Here is a 27,155-nt window from a genome sequence, read left to right on the forward strand (position 1 = left end):
ACAAAAGCAAAGATGATGTTACAAATCATTTGTTATAAGAAGTGTTCACTGACTTTGGGAGGCCAAGGCAAGCAAATCACCTGAGGTCGGGAGTTTGAGACCAGACTGACCAACATGGAGAAACCCCGTCTCTACTAAAAATACAAAATTAGCCAGGCGTGGTGGCATGCCTATAATCCCAGCTACTCGGGAGGCTGAGTCAGGAGAATCACTTGAACCCGGGAAGCAGAGATTGTTGTGAGCCAAGATTGCACCATTGCACTCCAGCCTGGACAACAAGAGCGAAACTCCATCTCAAAAAAAAAGGTGTTCACTGAATCTGGTGAAACAAAAGCCACTCTAGGAAAAAAACTAAAGTCCTTCCCACAATCTTTGTCTTTGCTATTCCCTCTGCCTGGATACTCGCCTTACAGTCCCACACGTGGACACTATTCTGACCCTTGGCAAGGCTAGCTCCACCCCATTTTTCCTGTTTTGGCTCACTTCACCTTTTTTCAGAGGTTGTATCTGAACTTCACCACCCCCACCTTACCATAGAGCTCATTTATTTTCTTCCTAGCATTTCATACAATCTGCAACATTTTCAAATTTTGTATATTGTCCCCCACTTCAGAATGGAAGCTCTATAAAGACAGGGACTGGTCTATCTTACCCCTATATTTAGCAAAATGACTAGGGCACTTAGGAGGAGACCATTAAATATTTCTTGAATAAACAGGCTTACAAATAAACATTAATAAACTGTAACAAAAATCCCAGAAATTGTTAACAAGGGAATAAAAAGACAACAGAGAATAAGAGAATGAAAATAAATTATACCATTTCCAAGTAAATGATGGGGAGATTGCAACATATAATAAAGACAGTAAATGTAAAATGACAGTCAGAACTGATTCAAAAGTTAAAGCCAGCCATATGCCATCTAGAAAGGAAATACTTAAAACAACAACAAAAAAATACAGACAGAAAGTAAAAGATGGGCAAAAATACATCAAATTTTTTAAAAAGCCAGAGGTTATGAGAGTCAGATGGGATAAAGCCGGACATCAAGGAAAAGAACATTAAATACAATCAAGGGGGACACATTATAATGATTTTGAACACAATTCTTTAATAAACTATGACTGCCAAGAATGTTTATAAACTAAAAACTCTGCATGAAAATATAAAAAGCAGTAACTACAGGAAAAATAAAAACATAGAAGTTGTGAGAGATTCTGATGTTTGCTCAGTCACTGCTTAGATCAAGTAGTCAAAAATAAATATGTATGTATATGGCGATCTGATAGATTATATTTTCTGTTAAAATGAAAACACAACAAACAACAGAGATAAAATAAGTAGTTCACAAAGAAATAAGGAAAGAACAAATACAAAAGCGCGCCATAAATAGAGAAAGTAACAGTGAGAAAATTAAGTCCGAGGGCCACGCTCTGAAAAACCGCACACTATTAAATTTGAAATTTTAAAAAGAATGATTTTGTAGAAAAACACAAAATTATCAAAATTGACTCACAAGAGAGAAAACTTAAGGACATAAGCAAATAAAACATTAAGAATGTTGCCAAGAAAGCAACTAGCCAGATACATTCATGGGTATATGCCTTCACATTTTTAAAGAATCTACTATTCTCATAAGGAATGAGGGGGGGAGAGGAAGAAAAACTACTTTTCTTTTTATGAACCCAGCATAATAACCATAACCAAAATCTGACAAAGCACACAAAAAAGAAAAGTGACCATACTGAAACAATTGTCCTAAATACATTAATATAAAAAATCTAGAAATACATGAAGCCAAAGAAAGGTTATCTAGGAGTGTAAGGATGGTTAAATATTAAGAAACCTAGCAGTACATTTCACCATATATTAAATAAGTTAGCAACAACAAAGATCTGAAAAGATGCAAAAATATTTTCTCAATTTACTTCTGCATTATCTTCCTGATTTCTATGGCTACTTCATTAAAATAAAAAATACATAGCCAATGTATAAGATATGTAAAGATATTTGCTTCAGCATTGTTAACTATTTTAAAACTCATTAATCAGGTACACACAGTGGAATACGAACCAGCCATACATCATTATGGAGTATCTGTAATGCTGAGAAAGCAAACTAAAAGAATAAACATCAAATTGTTTACAGAACTTGTTCCTGATTATGTAAGATTTAACTACCAAGCATATGTTATCACAAGACACGCATCACATATCCATGATGCATGTTTAATTTCTGTATCACATATGCTGGAGTTTAATATTACTATTTTACTCTATGTATTTCTAGATTGTTACTGTTTTCTAGGGGGAGAAAGTGAAAATTCTCATTTTGCCCCTATAAGCTATGCAATAAGGAAATAGAAAAGAGTTTAGGCCAACAAAGGCCATATAAAATGAGAAATGAAAACAGAGGTAATATTAAGGAAGTATAGATAAAAAATACACAAACAGGAAAAAGCAAAGTTAAAACAACGGTATCCACAGAAAGAGCACACAAGCGACAGAAAGTGACAGCTTAGCATGCAGATTACAAGAACACCTGGGCTTCCCACTGCTAAATACACAGTGTACTCCTAAAATAACCCCAAAGAAATACTATTAAGAATTTCTAGAGCTTCATGTACACTCTTACAGAGCTACTGCAATCTCTTTCCTATCAACCACCCGCCTCAAGTTAAACATCTGCTTATACAACAGACATGCTACGCTATGCTGCCATCTGCAGAGCAGACTTAACACTAAAATTCCCACTGAGAACATTTAAATATGTTTGTTGAAGGCATCAAAGTAAATGATGGAGAAACTAAAACTTAACTAGAGATATAACTATACTGAGAGAAGAGAGATAGGTATAGGAAAGAGAAATGACAGTAAGTCACACAAAGTTTAAAGTTGAAAAAAAAATCAAGAAACAATAGCATAAGCATATTATTAGCAATTGGGAAAAAACTGAAGAATCCAAAATAAAACTAGTTAAGTTGTTGCCACAAAAGAAAGGGACTGCAGCTAGAGAAGGGAAAGGCACATCTGCCTTTTAGTATAGGCTCTTACTCTCTATTTGAACTTGTAATATTTGTGATAGGTTTTTTTAAGTACTGGAAATATTTTTCAAAATGAGTTAATTATACCTAAGAATAAAGGAATCGGTTATTTCTTAGATTTTTTTTTTGAGCTCAGAAATATCTTAAATGGTTTTTAACTTTCTTTTTAAAGGCAGAGTCTCACTCTGCCACCCAGGCTGGAATGCAGTGGCACAATCAGCTCACCGTAACCTCCAACTCCTGAGTTAAAGCTATACTCTTGTCTCAGCTTTGCGAGTATAGCTGAGACCACAGGCATGCACCACCAAGCCTGGCTAATTTTTCAGTTTTTAATAGAGATAGGGTCTCACTTTTTTGCTCAGGCTGGTCTTGAACTCCTGGCCTCAAGCGATCCTCCTGCCTTGGCCTCTGAAAGTGCTAGGATTAGAAGCATGGGCCACCATGCCCAGCCTTAAATGTTTTTAAAAGCAAGAAATATAAAAATTAGCATAAAAGCAACATTGCAAGTAATGAAGACTAAAAGCAATATAAAAATCGCCAGGCAGTACTGAAGTCTTTGTTCAACAGGCACCTATCACTACAATGGATAGCATAAGTTCACTACATACTTGCTTTGTTATATAAAAGCTTATTAGAAACAACAACATCAAAGAACTGGAATATTCTGCACATTTTTATTTAATTAACATTTATTGTGAACCAATTACATGTAAGGTACTCAATTGGGATTTTCACAAAAATACAATTTCCTAAAACAAGTTCAGGGAAACTAAAGCCCTATCTACCAGAACCACAAGCCTGGGTATCTATAGACAGATAACAAAAGGAAAACTTAAGGTTACTGCACAAATCACAAAATCAATTAAATTGATGTTCAATTATTTTCCTGCCATTTTATAAAACTTCAAAAGTAATACAAATTTACAGTAAAACACCACCACCACATTTGCTAAAATGGCAATTGGTACTTGAATAATACATTTTTCATCACTAAACCCTTGTTTAATTAATGACAAATTACTGACAAAAATCTAAAACTAAAGTCCAAACATAAGTATCATATACTTAGTAAGAGATTCAATATACAGCTTAGCATCCAACTCCACAATTTCCAGAAAGAAAAACATCATCTCCTTCCTTATTCAATTTGATAATTGAAAGATTCATAAGGTAAGAGAACACTATTCACCAATAAAAGTTTATTCTTTTTCCCATCCTGTATCAAGCTTTTGTATCAGGATATGAACTTACATTTGTAAAAGTCTAAAGATAAAGAAATAAACCCGTTTGGTACAGTTGAGCTATAAACATAAGAAATCCTGAACTGCGACTGTAAGTATAATTAACCTAAAATCTTTCAAATCACATATTTCAAATTGCATTCTAAGAAACAATATGTTAGACACAGGGGCCACTGGCTGTGTTCTAAGAGATGATAATGCTAAAAAAGCAGTATTATAAGATTTAAATTATAATTGTATTATAAATATTAATTTTATCACCCTAAAATTGTAATATACTTGCAAACTAAAGTATAATACAGAAAAGCTCACCTTCATCCACAGAAAACTGACAGCTCTTATCATTGAAGAAAAGTATTTTCTTCTTATCGGGACGATTTACAAATAGTATCTGGTCCCCCAAAGCCTTAAAGATAGATAAAATAAAGATTTTTCAGTTAACTCCAAATTACCTCACCAAAAAAAAAAAAAAAAAATTTAAACAATAAAGGACTTTCATTTCCTTAACACATTCAGTATACCACCATAGGGTCCACTGGACCCAATTTTAGTTTTAGTTTTGTTTTTAAGAGACTCCACCCAGACTGGAGTGCAGCTCACTGCAGCCTCAACCTCCCAGGCTCAAGCAATCCTCCCACCTCAGCCTCTGCAGTAACTGGGACCACTAGTGCGTTGCCACCACACCTAGCTAATGTTTTTTAATTTTTTGTAGAGAAAGGGTCTCACTATGTTGCCAGGGCTGGTCTTGAACTCCTGGGCTCTAGCGATCTTCCCACTTCAGCCTCCAAAAGTACAGGGAATACAGGTGTGAGCCACTGCACTCAGCCCCAATTTTAGTTTTTGAGTTTCTTTCTTGAGTAGTTCAATTTTTTAAAAATTGGTATTTCCAGACTTGTATTCTTAGAGGTCTTCCAAAGAACAAAAATAATATGTGTTTCACTTAAAACAGAAAATTCAATCTTTGTTGCAATTACTATTTGGGTCCATGGGACTCTTTCACTAATCTAAGACACATAATAGAATCTTGGTGTTCTTACTTTTCCACTACCTTGAGATATTTTGCTACTTACTCATCATTACCCATCAATTATTTCCAATTGTGCTTTTAAAATGCTAAAATAATAAGAAAATAGAAGAATGATTAAATCATCTAGAAATGTGATGCAACGGTGAAATACATGGGCATCCTTCAGTTTTCTCACTGCATTGCCCAAAGGATTACATTACACCTTTTCAAGAAGATATAAAAGATTGGAAGAGTCTTCTTGTTGTCTTTTAACTTTTATTGAGTACACCTGACAAAAAAAATTTTGTATTTTCTACCCTTGAGAGCAAAGACAAGAAAACTGACCAAAGACATTTCACAATTATTAGATGAATCAAAATATGAATGCAAAAAGCCAAATAGCAGCACTCTAGACTATCTGGCAAAAATTCATCATAGGAATAAAGTCTCAAGCTATGGAGTCTTTAGATGACAATAACTCAAGTGAAGATTCTCAAGCTTAAGAATCAACAAGCGAACAAAATGCTTCTCAATACAAAATGGAAACGATATTTTCGTCCCGTTATTCACCAGGAAGATTATCACACAGTATTTTGTGACAAGAATCTTTATCATCTCACTTTGCTAAAAGGATATATGACAGTATTCTTCTTTTTGATGTGTTTTCCAAAAATTACTTGACGCAGAAGTTTGCTGTGTTAAATTCTTACTAAAATCTCTAATAAAGCTGTTTTCATCATCCCATTATTCTTACTTATGTAAATTATTCATAAAATGACTTAAAGTAGCTTAAAAATAATAGTCCACTAGATTGAGGTGGTAAAAGGTGATAACCACAGGATGAGCAACCCAAATCCCAAAATCTCGAATCCAAAATCCAAAACTTTTTGAGTGCTGACATGACATGCCAAAGAAATACTTACTGGGGGCCGGGTGCGATGGCTCACACCTATAATCCCAGCACTTTGGGAGGCCGAGGTAGGAGGATCATTTGAGGTCAGGAGTTTTTTTGTTTGTTTGTTTGTTTTGAGATGGAGTCTCACTCCGTCACCCAGGCTGGAGTGCAGTGGCGCGATCTCGGCTCACTGCAAGCTCCACACAGTGGCCCACGCCATTCGCCTGCCTCAGCTTCCCGAATAGCTGGGACTACAGGCGCCCGCCACCATGCCCGGCTAATTTTTTGTACTTTTTAGTAAAGACAGGGTTTCACCATGTTAGCCAGGACAGTCTCGATCTCCTGACCTCGTGACCCACCCACCTCGGCCTCCCAAAGTGCTGGGATTACAGGCGTGAGCCACTGCACCTGGCCAAGGTTAGGAGTTTTGAGACCAGCCTCGTCAACGTGGTGAAACCCCATCTCTACTAAAAATAGAAAAATTAGCTGGACATGGGGGCAGGTGTCTGTAATCCCAGCTACTTGGGAGGCTGAGACAGGAGAATCTCTTAAACCCAGGAGACAGAGGTTGCAGTGAGCTGAGATCATGCCACTGCACACCAGCCAGGGCAACGTAAAGAGACTCCGCCTCAAAAAAAAAAAAAAAAAAAAAAGAAAGAAAGAAAGACAGACTCACTGGAGCATTTTGGATTTCAGATTTTCAGCTTTGGAATGTTTAACTGGTATAATGAAAATATACCAAAATTTGAAAAAAATCCAAAATCTGAAACAGTTCTGGTCCCAAGCATTACAGGTAAGGGACAGTCAAATTGTACATACATAAAATAAATGAAAGAACCTGAAGGCATTGCTAAAAAAAATTAAAGACATGAATAAATGAAAAGAATTCTGTGCTCATGTATTAAAAAACAATACAGTTACGATGGCAATATTACCCAAAGTTACCTATTCAATGTAATCCCTATCAAAATCCCAACGGCATTTTTTTGCAGAAATGGAAAAATCCATCCAAAAATTTGTATCAAATCTCAAGGACCTCAAAAAGCCTGAAATGGTTTAGATCTGTGTCCCTATCAAATCTCATGTCAAACTGTAATCCCCAATGTTGGAGGTGGGGCCTGGTGGGAGGTGACTGGTATAAAGGTGGATTTCCCTCTTGGTGCTGTTCTCCTGATAATGAGTTCTCCTGAGATCTGGTCATTTAAAAGTGTGTGGCACCTTCCCCACTCTCTCTTGCTCCTGCTCTGGCCATGTAAGATGAGCCTGTTTCCCCTTCACCTTCTGCCATGATTATAAGTTTCCTGAGACCTCCCCATAAGCTGAGTAGACACCAGCATCATGCTTCCTGGAGAGCCTGCAGAACCTTGAGCCAAATGAATCTCTTTTCTTTATAAATTATCCACTTTCAAGCATTCCTTTATAGCATTGCAAGAATAGACTAATACATAGCCAAAACAATCTTGAAAAAGAACAAAATTGGTGATCTCATTCTTACTGATTTCAAAATATATTACAGAGCTACATTAATCAGGCCAGGTGCAGTGGCTCACACCTGGAATGCCACCACTTTGGGAAGCCGAGGGTGGGTGGATCACCTGAGGTCAGGAGTTCGAGACCAGCCTGGCCAACATGGTGAAACCACATCTCTACTAAAAATTAAAAAATTAGCTGGGTGTGGTGGTGTGTGCCTGTAATCCCAGCTAATCAGGAGGCTGAGGCAGGAGTACTGCTTGAACCTGGGAGGCAGAGGTTGCAGTGACCCAAGATTGCATCACTGCGCTCCAGCATGGGTGACAGAGCATGACTCTGTCTCAAAAAAAAAAAAAAAAAAAGCTACATTAATCAAAACATTGTAGTGCTGGCATGAAGAAAGACATATAGGCAGAATGGAGGGCCCAGAAATAAACCTTCACATATATGGTCAAATGATCTTCCACATGAGTACCAAGACTAAGACTATTCAATGGGCAAAGGACGGTCTCTTCATCAAGACACTGGGAAAACTGGATATCCACATGAAAAGGAATAAAGTTGGACTCTTATACCATATACAAAAATTAACTCTAAATAAATACCTAAATATAAGACCCAAAACTATAAAACTCCTAGAAGAAAACATAGGACAAAAGCTTCATGACATTATATTTGGCAATGATTTAAACATGACACTAAAGGCACAGGCAACAAAATCAAAAATAGACAAGAGTGCAGCAAACTCAGAAACTGGCAAATTAAAGGGCACAATCAACAGAGTAAAAAGGCAACCTACAGAATGGGAGAAAATATTTGCAAATCATGTATCTGGTAAGGAATTAATATCCAGAATATATTTTTTAAAACCACAATTCAACAACAAAAATACAATGGACTATTATTCAGCTTTAAAAAGGAAGAAAATCCCGTCGCACGTACAACATGGATGAACCTTGAGAATATTATGCTAAGTGAAATAAGCCAGTCTTGGAAAAAGATTCCAAGATTCCAAGCAAAAGGGCTAAGGCTAGAAGAACAGAAGAGACATATCATATGCTACCTGCTGTAGGACAGACAAGGTTTGGAGTAATTGCCCACTTAACCACAAAACAAAACAAATAGAAACACTCTTGGGAGGAATGTAACAGAATCCTGAGTCTTTACACATATTAATATAATCCACAAGGTCTAAGACCCAACAGAAATGTATCAGATATATGAAGAAACAGGAAAATATGACCCATAAAAGAGACAGTCAATGCAGACCAGCTCTAAGATGACTCGGCTGTTAGAAGAATTTTAAAGCAGCTATAAGAAATCATACTTAAGGGTGTAACAAAAGATACTTGTCACGAATGGAAAAAAAAGAAAACAAAATTCAGCAAAGAAACAGAAACCAGAAGAAAAATTTACAAAGAAAGACTAGAACTGAAAAATACAATTAAAAAATTCACCAACTGGGCTTAACAAGTTGGAAGTGAAGAAGAAAAGTGAGTGAACTTAACAATGAATTAATAGAACAGAAAAAAAATTGAAATAAATAAACAGAGCCTCAGGGACTTGTAGTACAATACCAGAAGATCTGACATGTATAATTCCATTACCAAGAAGAAGAGAGAAAAGGGCAAGTTTTCTTCTACAGGTAGCAAAATGAATGAACCTGCTTAATAAGTTAACATTAATAATTAGCAACTGTGACAAATGGAAACAAGCAGCTTTCCCCAGTGAGTTTCAAATTTAAACTGGAAATGTCATCTGTATCAGTAGGACTTTCACATATGGCCCCTTTAGGACTTCAAAATAGTCAGGTTATTAACCAATGCTTTCATGTTTTAATGCCTCTAGTTCCTCAGGTAAGGAACACCTACTAGTATTACACAAGACACTCTTATTTACAAACAGAGCTTACAAGAGAAACTCTACTGCCTTTGAGGAAAATTTTCCAGAAATATCCTGAACAATCAAACAATCATATAGCAACAGCAACAAGAACCCATCAAAGTTACACAGAGATGGCTGCTCCCTTTCCTGCTAGGTGGCACGAGACATATTTCAAACCTTCAAGTGGCTCACTGTAACCCCATGTGTATATAATAGAAGCTGTAAAAACAATTGTAAAATGTTTGATATTTTTAAAACCAAGAAGTCATTATTCATTCAAATTATATTAAGACATAGAAAGAAAAGAGAGATTACCTTGACAGCTTTCTGGGAATTGGGCAGTGCTTCTTCTATGTCTTCTAAAAGAATTCCTCCTAATCCTCGCTGGTCATGCTGATCTAAGAGCCTAAGTAGGGCCTTCTTATCTCTGACGTTGTACTTGGGCTTAAAAGCATACTTCCCATCTATTACTTCAATTTTGGGATTGTTGACTAAAGCCTGTAACAGTGATACAATCGGAATATATTAACAAATGGAACATAAATATGTTTTTTTTTTTTTTTGAAACGGAATCTTGCTCTGTCGCCCAGGCTGGAGTGCAGTGGTGCGATCTCAGCTCACTGCAACCTCTGCCTCCCGGGTTCAAGCAATTCTCCTGCCTCAGCCTCCCTCTCCTGCCTCCCTCCCTCTCAGCACCTGGGACTGCAGGTGTGCACCACCACACCCAGCTAATTTTTGTATTTTTAGTAGAGATAGGGTTTCACCACGTTGGCCAGGCTGGTTTTGAACTTCTGACCTCAGGTGATCCACCCACCTCAGCCTCCCAAAGTGCTGGGATTACAGGCGTGAGCCACTGCACCCAGCCCATATATACATTCTTAATTCTACTAATTATTTTAAAATACAACAGTAGCCGATGCAGTAGCAAATTAAAAGTACCTTATGAATACAAACTGGCAGGCCTAAAATCCTGGACGTCCAGGATTCCAGAACAGTAGATCAGCACGGTGCTCACTTTTTATAAAAGAAACTGTGTTTTATTTACATAAATTCTTTGAGGAGAAATAAACCATTTTATCACAACTACTTTGAAAAAAGCTGAACCCATATTCTTCTAGTAGTCAAAATGTGTAGGAATCAATAAAACACCTACAAATATTAATAGACAAAGTGAACTGAGTAGTGCCCACTCCACCTGCAAAGTACAGCTTATCACATACTGGCATTATAAAGTAAGGAACATTACCCTTACTAGTCACTGGTCTTCCCCATCTGCTATCAACTGGCAATGGCAGCTGTGGAAGGAACTGAAAAGGACCAGACTAGTGCATACAAGAACTTTACCTATAATGTCAGCTTGAGAATGAAAAACTGAGTAGGAATGCAGGAATTACTGAATATAATTATGTTTCTAGTCAGTTCTGTTGTACAGCTAGTATCAGAAGGAAAGCTCTTCAAAAAGAGCCACCCTATATATTTTCTTCTGCAGCTGCCAGCCTGACCCTGAAAGGAGAAAGAGAAGAAACACAGAAAGAAGAAAAAAGAGAGAATAGAATAGTAAAATGATCAAAGTCATTGTTAACTAAATGTTGGTAGTCTATGAATTCTCAAGGTTAGCTAAACCAGCAAATTTAAATGTGGATTACCATTGTCTGTATATCACTAATACAATGAACTACAATTATACTGATTAACGGTCATGTTACATTATAAAAGTCAAGACCTGTATTTTGCTTGGTAAAAAAATTAATGAACTGTATGTTAGGAATTTTACATTTGGTTTCTAGAATCTATCTCTGGTCCTAGAAAGTAGTGTTCTTAGTTTTCACTTCATATTTAAGAGTGGTAAACATTTGAATTTTTAAATGCTATTCATTTCCAAATTAGCATGGTCACTGACTGCGTTGGGGTTTCTTCAAATGATGTATGTTCATACACAGCATTTGTGACTTTTTTTCCACATCAAGCCATAATAGCAGTAATTGTGCAACAAAATATCTTCCTATCCCTGCAGTACCTTATGCTTTAAATTTTCTAAAACAAAAACAATTCAATTTACAAGCATACAAACCATAAATCTGGCAATACAAAATAAGCATTAATCTGTAAAAACATAAGTCGAATTGGTACAATGACTTCTTTACAACTATTACACAGAAGTCTTACCTTTAACATTTTGAAATAGATAACATAAAATTATATGAAAACCAACAAATCAATCTTATAAATGTGTACATTCAAAAAACAAAGACCCTACACCATTTATTTTAAGAAAAAGTAAAAAGCATTATCAGATTTTACCATATTAAAACATTCTAGGCAATGCGCGGTGGCTCATGCCTATAACCCCAGCACTCTGGGAGGCCGAAGTGGGCCAATCACTTGAGGTCAGGAGTTCAACACCAGCCTGGCCAACATGGTGAAACCCCGTCTCTACTAAAAACACAAAAATTAGCCTGGCATCGTGGCGCATGCCTGCAGTCCCAACTACTCGGGAGGCTGAGTCAGCAGTGAGCTGAGATCATGCCACTGCGCTCTAGCCTGTGCAACAGAGCAAGACTCTGTCTTAAAAAAAAAAAAAAATTCTAGTTACAGAAAATCTCTCTTGATAATCAACTAAATTCTTACCTCAGTCATTAGCCATTGTTTCTGCTTGAGTCCAATATCTAAATGTTGTGTTTCATCCAAAATTTCATCTAAGGTTAGAGGATGCGTATCTCCTCGCTGATGCCGTGTCTATCAAGTGAAGAAATTGTTATTAGAAGACAGTTTTAAAATGCTAGATGCATTAAATCATAGTTACATGTAAACAAACCTTCAGGAATGAAAAACATGTATTATTCCAGGTAGCATAATTATAGTGACAAAGAGCCATAGACTACGAAATCAGAATGGGGTTGAAACTCATTGCTCTATAAAATCAAAAGATAAACTGACAAAAAAAATATGCAACTAGTATCACCAAGAGCTATATTCTTCCTAATATTTCAAGAGCTTCAAAAACCTAACAAAATAGACCAGGCACGGTGGCTCATGGCTGTAATCCCAGCACTTTGGGGGACTAAGGCAGGTGGGATCACTTCAGGTCAGGTGTTCGAGACCAGCCTGGCCAACATGGTGAAACCCCATGTCTACTAAAAATATAAAAATCAGCTGTGCATGGTGGTGCATGCTTGTAATCCCAGCTACTTGGGAGGCTGAGGCAGGAGAATCGCTTGAACCTGGGAAGAGGAGGCTGCAGTGAGCTGAGATCATGCCACTGCACTCCAGCCTGGGAGACAGAGCAAGACTCTGTCTCAAAAAAACATAAAACTAACAGAAAATGACCCAAAGACAGAAACGCACAGATTGCAAAAAATGACCTTAAACATAGGAAAAGACACTCAACTTTCACCAAATAATCCTATTTCTAGAAGCTTATCCTACAGAAATACCAGCACCACACAGAAAAGTGACTTATGGTCACTGTAGCATTGTTCATAAAAAGAAAATATTAGAAATAACCCAAGCGTCCACAATTAGAAGACAGATTAACCACAGCACATCCATTCCACTATACAGATGTTCACAAAGTAAATGTAAAAGTTCTCTATGTGCTAATTTGAAAAGATGTCCAAGACAAATTAATAAGTAAAAAAAATATGTATCATGCCTATCCAATGAAAACACACACACACACGTAGATACCAAAAGCTAGACAGGATGCAAAGGAACAGGAGCTGTCATTCATTGCTGGTGAGTGTGCAAAATGGTACAGCCACTGTGGAAGACAGTTCAGCAGTTTCTTACAACACTAAAACACACTCTTACCATTCGATCAATCTAGCAATCATGATCCTTGGTATTTACCCAAATGAGCCAAAAAATTATGTACATACAAAAATCCACTAAGGATGCTTATTATAGCTTCATCCATAATTGCCAAAAGCTGGAAGCAACCAAGATGTCCTTCAGTAGGTGAGTGGGTGAATAAACTGTGGTATTATCCAGACAATGGAATACTATCCAGTGCTAAAACGAAATGAGCTATCAAGCTATGAAAAAAACATGGAGAAACCTTAAATACGTATTACTAAGGGAAAGAAGCCAATCTGAAAAGGATACATACTGTATGGCTCCAACTACTGACATTCCGGAAAAGGCAAAAACCATGGAGACAATAAAAAGTTTAGTGGCTGCAGGCCAGATGCAGTGGCTCACACCTGTAATCCCAGCACTTTGGGAAAACGAGGCAGGCAGATCACAAGGTAAGGAGATCGAGACCATCCTGGCCAACATGGTGAAACTCCATCTCTACTAAAATACAAAAAATTAGCCAGGCGTGGTGGCATGCGCCTGTAGTCTCAGCTACTCAGGAGGCTGAGGCAGGGGAATCACTTGAACCTGGGAGACGGAGGTTGCAGTGAGCCAAGATCAAGCCATTGCATTCCAACCTGGCAACAGAGCAAGACTCTGTTTAAAAAATAAATAAATAATTAAAAAAATAAAAAATTAAAAAAAGTTTAGTGGCTGCCAAGGGTTGAGGGGAGAGAAGGATGAACAAGCAGAGCCCTGAGAATTTTTAGGGCAGTGAAAATACTCAGTAGGATACTAAAGTGGTGGACACAGGTCATTATACACTTGTCCAAATCCACAGAAAGAACAACACTAAGGGTGAACTCACGTAAACTATGGACTTTGAGTGGTAATTTGTCAATGTAGGTTCATCAACTGTCACAAATGTACTCTTCTGGTGCAGGATGTTAATAGTGGAGGAAGCTGTGGGGGGATGGGTAGGGAATGGATGAGAATTCTGTATTTTCCAATCAATTTTGCTGTGAACCTAAAACTGCTCTAAAAAAATAAAGTGTTTTTTAAAGTAAATAAGAAAAAAGTATGTATGTTAAACATATGCACTACGAACCCTTGCATATAGGGAAGAGTAGAAATAAGTATACATTTGAACTTTGTTTCTGCATAAAGAACCACTGGAAAAAAAATCACAAGAAACTAATAAAAGAGGCTACCTGTAGGAAGCACAAGAGGAGAGAAAATGAGTAGGATGACAGGTGAGAACAAGACTCCTTCATTGAACCTTATTATACAACTTTACTTTTTGTACAAAGAGATATGTTATTTATCCACAACAAAAATAACTCTTCAAAAGAAAAAAAAAAACCCAAGCTCCAAGTTCCCTCACATTGAGCAGGTTACTGAACCTCACTGGGCTTCAGCCAGGCCCTGGAAAACTAAATAACCACTTCTCCAAACTAGAAGATACAGACAGCAGATAGAGACATAAGCTTAACACACCACACAAAAGAACCATTCGTTGAGCATTTGCTGTTAATTCATTCACTTATTCATTCAAATATTTAGTGGTAACTACTATGTGCTGAGAGTACAGCAATGAGACATACAATAAAATGCAAACTACTTCTGCCTTTAAGAGCTCCCAATAGAGGGGAGAAGATAAACATACAAGCTACAAAAGTTAGATATGGCCGGGCATAGTGGCTCACATCTGAATCCCAGCAAATTGGAAGGTCAAAGTGAGCAGGTTGTTTGAACCCAAGAGATTGAGGCCAGCCTGGACAACATGGCAAAACTCCGACTCTACCAAAAAATTGCATATATACAAAAATTAATCAGGTATGGTGGCACACGCTTATAGTCCCAGTTCCTTGGTAGGCTGTAATGACTGCTTGAGCCCAGGAGGCAGACGCTGCAAGTGAGCTGTGGTCATGCCACTGCACTCCATCCAGCCTGGGTGACAGAACCAGATCTTGTCTCAAAAAAAAAAAAAAAAAGGCTAGGTATACAACTATCTGTCAGGAAGGCATCTTCAATCAGAAGAAATGAAAGAGAAAACTGGACAGACCTTGAATGACGACATGATAACTAGAATACAGGGAAATGCCGGGCAGCTATAGTACATCACAGTGGTCTCCTACGTGGGGTGTACACACCCCAGGGGCACAAAAGTGGGTACCTCAGGATGATTCTTTAGAACATTTATTAAAATTGTCTTTAATTTCCATTTAAAAGTTATGCTTTACTTAGGCTGGGCACAGTGGCTCATGCCTGTAATCTCAGCACTTTGGGAGACTGAGGCGGGTGGATCTTGAGGTCAGGAGTTCAAGACCAGCCTGACCAACATAGTGAAACCTGTTTCTACTAAAAATACAAAAAATTAGCCGGACATGGTGGCACAAGCCCGTAATCCCAGCTACTCAGGAGGCTGAGGAAGGAGAATCGCTTAAACTGAGGAGGCAGAGGTTGCGGTGAGCCAAGGTTGCACTATTGCACTCCAGCCTGGGTGACAGAACAACACTCTGTCTCGGGGGGCGGGGAAGAAAAAAAGTTACGCTTTACTAATAGTGAATATGTGGACTGACACATACTATTAGTAAAGTGGCTCCTTCGCTTCATGTCACGGCATCCACATTTCCAATCATGACATGCATGGAGGAATCCTGAGGCGGGCCTGGGAATCCCACATGACAAAGGGCCCAGCATGCATGGCCTCACTCATTCCTTCACTTTCAGGATTCTGCAACACAGTGAGACTGGCCTGTTATAAGATGGATTTAGGCAAATTTTTTTTAAAGACCTTTCAAAGGTAGACATTGTACAATGGTTTCACAAAGCTGTAAGAAATGAATTACAAATTTCTCCTTACAAAAAGGCAAAATGTTTCAAATCTGCTCAATATTCTACGATTATAGCAGCTATTTATAGTTTGCTAACAATTATTTTAAAAATAATTAAAATAAGCCATCTGTTCCTTCAAAGTAAAGCTGGCATTTAATGATGTATAAAAGTAGCTGCTTTTTGAAATAAATTCATGCCATGGAAAGAGCATTTTGAAAAGACTGGGAAATATTTCCATCATTATGTGATTTCTGAGTTTAAAAGGTATAAGAATAAAAACTGTCATATCTACATATCTTAAAAATTTGATAAACTATTTTCTAACTTTCACTATTATTTTCTTTGAGATGGAGTCTCGCCTTATCACCGGGCTGGAGGGCAGTGGCACGATCTTGGGTCACTGCAACCTCCACCTCCCGGGTTCAAGTGATCCTCCTGCCTCAGCCTCCGAGTAGCTGAGACTATAGGCGTGTGCCACCACACCATGCTGATTTTTGTATTTTTAGTAGAGACGAGGTTTCACCATGTTGTCCAGGATGGTCTCGATCTCCTGACTTCATGATCCACCTTGCCTCAGCCTCCCAAAGTGTTGGGATTACAGGCATGAGCCACCGTGCCGTCTACTTCGATAGTTTTACAGTACTTTGAGTGCTGTTTTATAATCTTTATTTTTAAAAAGTCTTCCAGACAAAACCCTTCTACGAGTTTAAAATCAAAATTGTCAGTAATTTAAAAATTATAATCCATTTTGATATATTTTGCATAAACTGACTTTTTTTTTTTTTTTTTGAGACGGAGTTTCACTCTTGTTGCCCAGGCTGGAGTGCAATGGCATGATCTCGGCTCACCGCAACCTCCGCCTCCCTGGTTCAAGCAATTCTCCTGCTTCAGCTTCCCAAGTAGCTGGGACTACAAGGCGTGCACCACAACGCCTGGCTAATTTCTGTATTTTTAGTAGAGACGGGGTTTCACCATGTTGGTCAGGCTGGTCTCGAACTCATGACCTCGTGATCTGGCCACCTCAGCCTCCCATAGTGCTGGGATTACAGGTGTGAGCCACTGCGCCTGGCCAAACTGACAGACATATTTTTTTAAATGGGAGTTGAGTAGCCAAATTGTCAGGATTAAAATAAATCAGTGTCACAATTTTCTAACAATGATTTACGGCCGCCGAGTGAATAATGCATACCCTCCCTCCAAAAACATGCACATCCAAATCAACCTGTGGCTGTGTTACCTTGCATGACAAAAGGGACTTCATTGGCATGATTAAACCAAGGATCCTGAGATAGGAGACATTATTGCAGATTTCCAGGTGTCCCTTAAAAGGGAAAGAGGGAGGCAGGAGAGTCCAAGTGAATAGCAAGAGATGTGACAACAGAAGAGGATGGAGGAAGGACTATGAGTGAGGGAATGCAGGCGGCCTGTAGAAACTGACAGAGGAAAGAGATGCTCCCCTTTACGTCTCCAGAAGGAACCAAACCTGCCTATACTCTGACTTTAGCCCAGCAAGTCTGCCTTTTGGACCTCTGACTTCCAAAACTGGAAGATAACCAATTTGTGTTGTTTTAAGCCACTAAAGTTGTGGTAATTACAGCAGCAATAGGAAACTTACACACACACACACACACACACACACACACACACGTATACATACACACATTCATTCCTTTGAGCTCTATAAATCTTTGTTAAGGGTCTTTATTGCTATGACATCAATTAAAACCAAGGTTCCAAACAAACTAAACCTAAAAAGAGACCTTCATCACTTTGTAAGAAAAGGTTAAATGAAGATGTTTGACACAGCACTCATTCAATCATACTGCTTTCAGTCAGAAAAAAAGCTTCTTATATTGTTAAAAAAATTATTTTAAGATAGTGTATTTTACCTTTTATCTCTATCTTTTTCATTTCTTATTTTTGTATAATCTTATGACATATACAATGTATTGATAGAGTAATACACTAGTACATACATGTACAAACAGTAAGCTAAGAAAATTTTAATAGAGTTAGCCAAGCTGGGCACGGTGGCTCACATCTGTAATCCCAGCACTTGGGGAGGCTGAGGTGGGTGGATCACTTGAGATCAGTAGTTCAAGGCCAGCCTGGCCAACATGATGAAACCTCGACTCCACTAAAAACACAAAAATTAGCCAGGCGTGGTGGCACATGCCTATAATTCCAGCTACTCAAGAGGCTGAGGCAGGAGAATCGCTTGAGCCCAGCAGGCGGAGGTTGCAATGAGCCGAGATTACGCTACTGCACTCCAGCCTGGGAAACAGTGATATTACATCTCAGAAAAAAAAAAAATGAGGTAGCTAAGAAAAAACGGAGGAGAGCAGTGCAGTAGACTTTTGGATATATGGATCTGGAAGCACACAGCCTAAACTAGAAGGAACAATGGAGGTTACTTGTCTAAGGACAGCCAATACAAGCCTTTCAAAATATTTTTCCATATTCTCTGTTATCATTATTAAATTTGATCTATTTTCCTTTGTTTCTTTTATATTAAAAGTTTTTTTCCCCATTACAATCAAATACAAAATTACAAAAAGGCCAACCTAACCTGGAAATATAAGCAAATAAGAATACAGCTCAAGAAAAATAAAAAAATTACTAGCCTTGTATTATTGTTTTTAAATTAAAAATAAATGGAATTATTGGAATCAGAAAAAATCAATGACAGAAGTAATAATCAATGCATGAAAGCCTAACCATTTTCACTGAGCTTTGTGAACACAGAAGCCAAAAACGCAACTGTCAAGTTGCCAAGGGGAAGCTACTGGATCAAAATGAGTGATGAGCAATAAAAGATCAAGAGAAACTGAAAATCCCATCCCTTCCTCATAGATCAGGAATTAAAACGAAAGAGTGCTTACAGAGAGTACATACATAATGCCCTACAACTAAAGACTTGATATAGTTTTCAGCAAAGAAAACATCTTTGTTAAATTTCTTCCTAATTATTGGATGACTTTTGGTGTGCTACCTTTCGTATTTTATTTCACTTTCTTATTTTTTTATTGCAAATTTGTAGAAATTGATTTTTGTAGACTGATCATTTGGTAACCTTACTGAATATACCTATTAATTCCGGTAGTTCCCAGATTCTTCTAGCTTTTCTACATACTTAATCACATCATCTACGGTTTTACTTCTTCCTTTCCAATTTTTATGTTACTACTTCCTTTATGCCTTACTGCACCAGGAAGAACTTCCAGTACAATACAGAATAAAAGGTATGACAATTTGGTATCCTTGTCTTTTTCCTGACCTAAAGAAAACACATTTGCTATTTCATCATTAAGTATGATGTTAAATCTAGGGGGTTTTTATATATATATTTTTTAATTATACTTTAAGTTCTAGGGTACATGTGCACAATGTGCAGGTTTGTTACATATGTATACATGTGCCATGTTGGTGTGCTGCACCCATTAACTCGTCCTTTACATTAGGTATATCTCCTAATGCTATCCCTCCCCCCTCCCCCCACCCCACAACAGGCCCCGGTGTGTGATGTTCCCCTTCCTGTGTCCAAGTGTATCGGGGAACCTGCCCCACTAATCATGTAGGTTCTTTTCTATTTTCCCTAAGCGTCCGCCGGTTTGAGAAATAAAGGGACAGCGTACAAAAGAAATAAATTTTAAAGCTGGGTGTCCGGGGCAGACATCACATGTCGGTAGGTTCCGTGATGCCCCACAAGCCGCAAAACCAGCAAGTTTTAATTAAGGACTTTCAAAAGGGGAGGGAGTGTAGGAATAGGGTGTGGGTCACAGAGATCACGTGCTTCACAAGGTAATAGAATATCACAAGGCAAATGGAGGCAGGGCGAGATCACAGGACCACAGGACCGGGGCGAAATTAAAATTGCTAATGAAGTTTTGGGCACCATTGTCATTGATAACATCTTATCAGGAGACAGGGTTTTGAGAGCAACCGGTCTGACCAAAATTTATTAGGCGGGAATTTCCTCATCCTAATAAGCCTGGGAGTGCTATGGGAGACTGGGGTCTATTTCACCCCTACAGCCTCGACCATAGAAGATGGCCACAGCCAGGGGGGCCGTCTATAGATCTACCCCCAGGCGCGTATTTGCTTTCCCAGGGATGTTCCTTGCTGAGAAAAAGAATTCAGCGATATTCTCCCATTTGCTTTTGAAATAAGAGAAATATGGCTCTGTTCCGCCCGGCTCACCAGCAGTCAGAGTTTAAGCTAATCTCTCTTATTCCCTGAACACTGCTGTTACCCTGTTCTTTTTTCAAGGTGCCCAGATTTCATATTGTTCAAACATACATGCTCTACAATTTGTGCAGTTAATGCAATTATCACAGGGTCCTGAGGTGACATACATCCTCCTCAGCTGACAGGATTAAGAGATTAAAGTAAAGACGACCATAGGAAATCACAAGGGTATTGACTGGGAAGTGTTAAGTGTCCATGAAATCTTCACAATTTATGTTTAGAGATTGCAGTAAACACAGGCATAACAAATTATAAAAGTATTAATTTGGGGAACTAATAAATGTCCATGAAATCTTCACAATCCATGTTCTTCTGCCATGGCTTCAGTCAGTCCCTCCGTTTGGGGTCCCTGACTTCCCACAACACAAGCGTTCTCAGTGTTCAATTCCCACCTATGAGTAAGAACATGTGGTGTTTGGTTTTTTGTCCTTGCGATAGTTTGCTGAGAATGATGGTTTCAGTTTCATCCATGTCCCTACAAAGGACACGCATCATGTTTTATGGCTGCATAGTATTCCATGGTGTATATGTGCCACATTTTCTTAATCCAGTCTATCATTGTTGGACATTTGAGTGCCGCAATAAACATACGCGTGCATGTGTCTTTATAGTAACATGATTTCCTTTGGGTATATACCCAGTAATGGGATGGCTGGGTCGAATGGTATTTCTAGTTCTAGGTCCTTGAGGAATCACCACACTGACTTCCACAATGGTTGAACTACTTTACAGTCCCACCAACAGTGTAAAAGCGTTCCTATTTCTCCACATCCTTTCCAGCACCTGTTGTTTCCTGACTTTTTAATGATCGCCATTCTAACTGGTGTGAGATGGTATCTCATTGTGGTTTTGATTTGCATTTCTCTGATGGCCAGTGATAATGAGCATTTTTTCATGTGTCTGTTGGCTGCATAAATGTCTTCTTTTGAGATGTATCTGTTCATATCCTTTGCCCACTTTTTGATGGGGTTTTTTTTTCTTTAAAGTTTGTTTGAGTTCTTTGTAGATTCTGGATATTAGCCCTTTGTCAGATGAGTAGATTGCAAAAATTTTCTCCCATTCTGTAGGCTGCCTGTTCCCTCACATGGTAGTTTCTTTTGCTGTGCAAAAGTCCTTTAGTTTAATTAGATCCTATTTGTCTATTTTGGCTTTTGTTGCCACTGCTTTTGGTGTTGTAGACATGAAGTCCTTGCCCACGCCTATGTCCTGAATAGTATTGCCTAGGTTTTCTTCTAGGGTTTTTATGGTTTTTGGTCTAACATTTAAGTCTTTAATCCATCTTGAATTAATTTTTGTATTAAGGTGTAAGGAAGGGATCCAGTTTCAGCTTTCTACATATGGCTAGCCAGTATTCCCAGCACCATTTGTTGAATAGGGAATCCTTTCCCCATTTCTTGTTTTTGTCAGGTTTGTCAAAGATCAGATAGTTGTAGATGTGTGGTGTTATTTCTGAGGGCTCTGTTCTGTTCCATTGGTCTGTATCTCTGTTTTGGTACCAGTACCATGCTGTTTTGGTTACTGAGCCTTGTAGTATAGTTTGAAGTCAGGTAGCATGACGCCTCCAGCTTTGTTCTTTTGGCTTAGGATTGACTTCACAATGTGGGCTCTTTTTTGGTTCCATATGAACTTTAAAGTAGTTTTTTCCAATTCTGTGAAGAAAGTCATTGGTAGCTTGATGGGGATGGCATTGAATCTATAAATTACCTTGGGCAGTATGGCCATTTTCACGATATTGATTCTTCCTATCCATGAGCATGGAATGTTCTTCCATTGGTTTGTATCCTCTTTTATTTCACTGAGCAGTGGTTTGTAGTTCTCCTTGAAGAGGTCCTTCACATCCCTTATAAGTTGGATTCCCAGGTATTTTATTCTCTTTGAAGCAATTGTGAATGGGAGTTCACTCATGATTTGGCTCTCTGTTTGTCTGTTATTGGTGTATAAGAATGCTTGTGATTTTTGCACATTGATTTTGTATCCTGAGACTTTGCTGAAGTTGCTTATCAGCTTAAGGAGATTTTGGGCTGAGACAATGGGGTTTTCTAGATATACCATCATGTCATCTGCAAACAGGGACAATTTGACTTCTTCTTTTCCTAATTGAATACCCTTTATTTCTTTCTCCTGCCTGATTGCCCTGGCCAGAACTTCCAACATTACGTTGAATAGGAGTGGTGAGAGAGGGCATCCCTGTCTTGTGCCAGTTTTCAAAGGGAATGCTTCCAGTTTTTGCCCATTCAGTATGTTGAGAGTTGTTTTAGCATGAAGGGCTGTTGAATTTTGTCAAAGGCCTTTTCTGTATCTATTGAGATAATCATGTGGTTTTTGTCTTTGGTTCTGTTTATATGCTGGATTACGTTTATTGATTTGCGTATGTTGAACCAGCCTTGCATCCCAGGGTGAAATCTAGGTTTTTACAGTTACCCTCTTACCACTGGGTTTCTCAACCAGCATTCCACAAAACCCTAGGGTTCCACAAGAAATCGTGATTTTAAAAAATAAACATTTTTTAAATTTCTCACACCATGTGATGCTGGTGCTCACAGTAACAGGCAACTACTGAGCAGCCAAACTAACAGTTTCATAAGGAATCTTTTAGCACCATGTGGTAGTGTGCAAGTAGGGCTATGTTCATTTTGCTGAGGGCACTGTCTGTTGTTTTTTGTTTTTTTTTAAGGGACAGGGTCTCACTCTGTCGCCCAGGCAGGAGTACATGGCATGATCTCAGCTCACTGCAACCTCCACCTCCAGGGTTCAAACGATTCCTGTGCCTCAGCCTCCCGAGTAGCTGGGACTACACGCATGCGCTATCATACCCAGGTAATTTTTGTATTTTTAGTAGAGACGGGGTTTTGCCATGTTGGCCAGGCTGGTCTCAAACCCCTGACCTCAAGTCACCCATCCGCCTTAGCCTTCCAAAGTGCTAGGATTACAGGCATGAGCCACCGTGCCCAGCCTGCCACTATACGTTTTTGATGCAATAGGGGCAGTTAGGCCACTGATAATTGGTAAGCTCTATATGGCACAAACAAAAGCATAGTAGGCTGACAATGTCAGCAGCTCCCTTCCCAAATTACATCCTCCAACCTTCCTTCACACAGTGCCACTGACTTATAGGACCAAACAAACTCTACTGGTATAACAGAAAATCTAAGGAAAACATTCATTCTAAACAAGGAATTTTTACACACCAAGAGTCAACTGCCTCTTACCACTCTGAAATGTTGCAAAACATGGATTATGTAGCAATAAAAGTAAAATGTAGCCGGGCGTAGTGGCTCACACCTGTAATCCCACCACTTTGGGAGGCCAAGGTGGGCAGATCACAAGGTCAAGAGATTGAGACCATCCTGGCCAACATGGTGAAACCCCGTCTCTACTAAGAATACAAAATTTAGCCGGGCATGGTGGCACACGCCTGTAGTCTCAGCTACTTGGGAGGCTGAAGCAGGAGAATCGCTTGAACCCAAGAGGCGGAGGTTGCAGTGAGCCAAGATCGTGCCATTGCACTCCATCCTGATGACAGAGCGAGACTCCGTCTCAAAAAAGAAAAAAAAAGTAAAATGTATTGCGAAGTTTTCATATTTTTTGAAACTTTCTCAGTTACTATTCCCTTTAGTTTTATAACATATTAGCATCTATGTCTTATAAACATGTCTGACAGTCCAGTGTGATGATTTCTGAAGATACAATTTACGAGAGAAGAGAATTCCAAACCTAAGCCCAGGAACAATTCTAATAAGGCAAGTAATAAAGAACTATAATCTTCTGGGTCATTTTACTGCATCAGTGCAGCAAGAGAGAGAGAACAGCCTACCACTACAGTGAAAACTACTTATCAATGAACTTCACTAGGTTAGTAATACAAAGTGTCCTATTCCATTGTGCAGCATCTGTGGCAAACAATTTATGACTCCAGCAAAACTGAAAAATCACTGAAATAGAAATCACAGCTACTGGACAAGTCAAGGTACTTACTGGAATCTCAGAGTAAAGCTCTTCATTTTTGTTTTTGTTTTTAAATCACATTCAGTGAAAAAGCTCATAAAACACGTTATTAGTAGCAGAATTTATTGTCTAAAAAGGGGGTATAGTGGGTAGAATCACACCACTGATGGGAACCTAATCATGCCAGCATGTTAAATGACAGTGAGTAAAATGCACAGCATGAGAAACTGAAAAGGCTCCACTCTCAAACGGTGTAAGCTGACACACTGATGACATGTCACATGATGCTAAGAGGTTTAATAAACTGACAAACAGCTTGTTTATCCAGGCTGACAAACCAACATATTTCACTATGTATGTCTTGTAAATTTGTTTAAACAACACTGAATTTCAAGAAAAATTTTTGTGCTGCAAAAAAACTACCATAAACAAAGGGCATGACATTTTCAATGTGGCGTCTTCATATCTGGAAACAAGAAGTCCATCTTAGAGAAACTGCGTTGGCATCTACAGTGATGTTCCCCATTAGTGACTGGCTCACGGCAAGGTTTTACCTCTCTTGCAAAAAAAAAAAAAAAAAAAAAAACACCTCAGGACATTGCTTTTTTCAGAGAGGTACTAGCAAAAATCCTTGGAAATGAAATTTAAAATGTCTTGAATGGGCCAGGTGCAGTGGCGCACATCTATAATCCCAGCACTTTGGGAGACCAACACAGGAGGATTGCTTGAGGCCAGGAGTTTAAGACCAGCCTGGCAACATAGCGAGACCTCATCACTATTTTAAAAAAGTCTTGAATGATGTTTAAAAATGATTTGCTTTATTAAACATAGACCAGTATACTTGAGCACCTAAATCTCTTGCTACATACAGAAATCCAGTGGCTTAGCAGAGGAGGTATTCTCAACAGAACACTGAAGCTGAAAGCTGAATTACAGAAGTACTTTCAAGAAAATAGTAGGCCATCCTTTACTGAGTGCTTTGAAGATGAAGAGTGACTGCAGGAGCTAGCCTCTTAGCAGACTTTTTAAAATAATAGGAACCAGTTGAACAAGTTTAGAAAAAAATATTTTGACTTCAAGTGACAAGACATTGGATTTCAAAGGAAAACTGAATCTCTGGAAAAATCATGTGGCAAAAGAAATCTTGTAATGCTGTTTGGGCTTGAAAGTGAGGAAGGATACCAGCAACCCTGAAGCATTCTCGAAAACCACCTGGAAGAACTAAAACACAAAATTAAACAATACTTTCCCCCTCTTTCAACACAAATGTGAACCTGGGTAAAGGTTCCTTTCTTATCCCAAGCTTCTGCCCAACTGAGAACAAGTAAGTTGCCTACTTTGATCAGGTGAAAAAAGAAATCAAGTAGAAAATTTTAAAAAAGAAAAAAACTGAGGTTTCCTCTGTCTATACTACTGACTTGCACAAGAGCGGAGATCCTTTCTGGGGAATAGGGAGCAACCACACACACAAAGAGCAGACTAATAAGCTGGGCGAAATAAATGTAAAGACAAAAATATTCTCCTGTCAAAAGAGCGCTGACAATTATTATTAACTTATCATATCCACAACTTACTGATTAGGTTAATATATGTGAACTCGGAGGTATAGCAATTCTTTGCATGGGTTCTCTGAGACCTGAAAATTATTTCAAGGGTTCCTCCAGAGTAAGAAGATTGAGAAAGGCTGCTCTATTGCATTGAGGAACTTTGCCTCTACTAATTTGCTACAAGTTTTTATCATAAATTGGTATTAAATTTTACCAGAGGCCAGGCATGGTGGCTCACGCCTGTAATCCCAGCACTTTGGGAGGCCAAGGGAGGCAGATCATGAGGTTAGGAGATCAAGACCATCTTGGCTAACATGGTGAAACCTCATCTCTACTAAAAATAAAAAAATTAGCCGGGTGTGGTGGCACACGCCTGTAATCCCAGCTACTTGGGAGGCTGAGGCAGGAGAATCGCTTGAACCCGGGAGGCAGAGGTTGCGGTAAGCTGAGACAGCACCACCACACTCCAGCCTGGGGAAGAGAGTGAGACTCCATCTCAAAAAAAAAAAAAAAAAAATTTTACCAGCAACTTTTTCTATATCCACTGAGAGATCACGATTTTTCTTTATTCTGTTAATATAACTTACACTAATTAATTTTCAAATATTAACCACTCATACATTCCTAAACTTTACTCCATCACAATGTGTTATCAGATCTATGGACATATATATTCATATCTTATATTTGAACAGATTAAATTTGTTCATATATTTTAAAAGATTTTTATACCTGTATTTAGTAGAGATATTGTCATATAATTTAAATACTTTATTTAAAACTGGAAACAGATCCATATTCTTGACCCAGTCCTACTATGGACCAGAACTGTGTCTACAAGCCAGTCATTTAATGTCTACGGACTCCAGAGTTTCTAAATTCAAAAATAATTGTCAGAAGTAATTCAGACAGAAGCTAGGCCAGTAGTTCTCAAACTTCAGCATGTATCACAATCACTTGAAGGGCTTTTTTAAAAACAGACTGTTACTCATGCCTGTAATCCCAGCACTTTGGGAGGCTGAGACAGGCAGATCACAAGGTCAGGAGATCAAGACCATCCTGGCTAACACGGTGAAACCCCGTCTCTACTAAAAAAATACAAAAAAATTAGCCAGGCGTGGTGACAGGCGCCTGTAGTCCCAGCCCCTCGGGAGGCTAAGGCAGGAGAATGGCGTGAACCCAGGAGGCGGAGCTTGCAATGAGCCAAGATCGCGCCACTGCACTCCAGCCTGGGTGACAGAGC

At 38.6% G+C, this 27,155-nt stretch overlaps 1 protein-coding gene across 1 annotated transcript in view; it reads right to left on the minus strand.

Moving 5' to 3' along the window:
• Positions 1-27,155, minus strand: part of GTF2E2 (general transcription factor IIE subunit 2) — an 81,878-nt gene that overhangs the window by 23,848 nt on the left and 30,875 nt on the right. The window contains exons 4-6 of the mRNA XM_054497933.2: positions 12,168-12,275; positions 9,855-10,037; positions 4,597-4,690 (exon numbers count right to left, since the gene is read on the minus strand). Coding sequence (XP_054353908.1) covers positions 4,597-4,690; positions 9,855-10,037; positions 12,168-12,275 — 385 coding nt within the window. The remainder of the gene's footprint in view (positions 1-4,596; positions 4,691-9,854; positions 10,038-12,167; positions 12,276-27,155) is intronic.

This window comes from Pongo pygmaeus, chromosome 7 (genome assembly GCF_028885625.2).
Source record: "Pongo pygmaeus isolate AG05252 chromosome 7, NHGRI_mPonPyg2-v2.0_pri, whole genome shotgun sequence".
Lineage (NCBI taxonomy): Eukaryota > Metazoa > Chordata > Mammalia > Primates > Hominidae > Pongo > Pongo pygmaeus.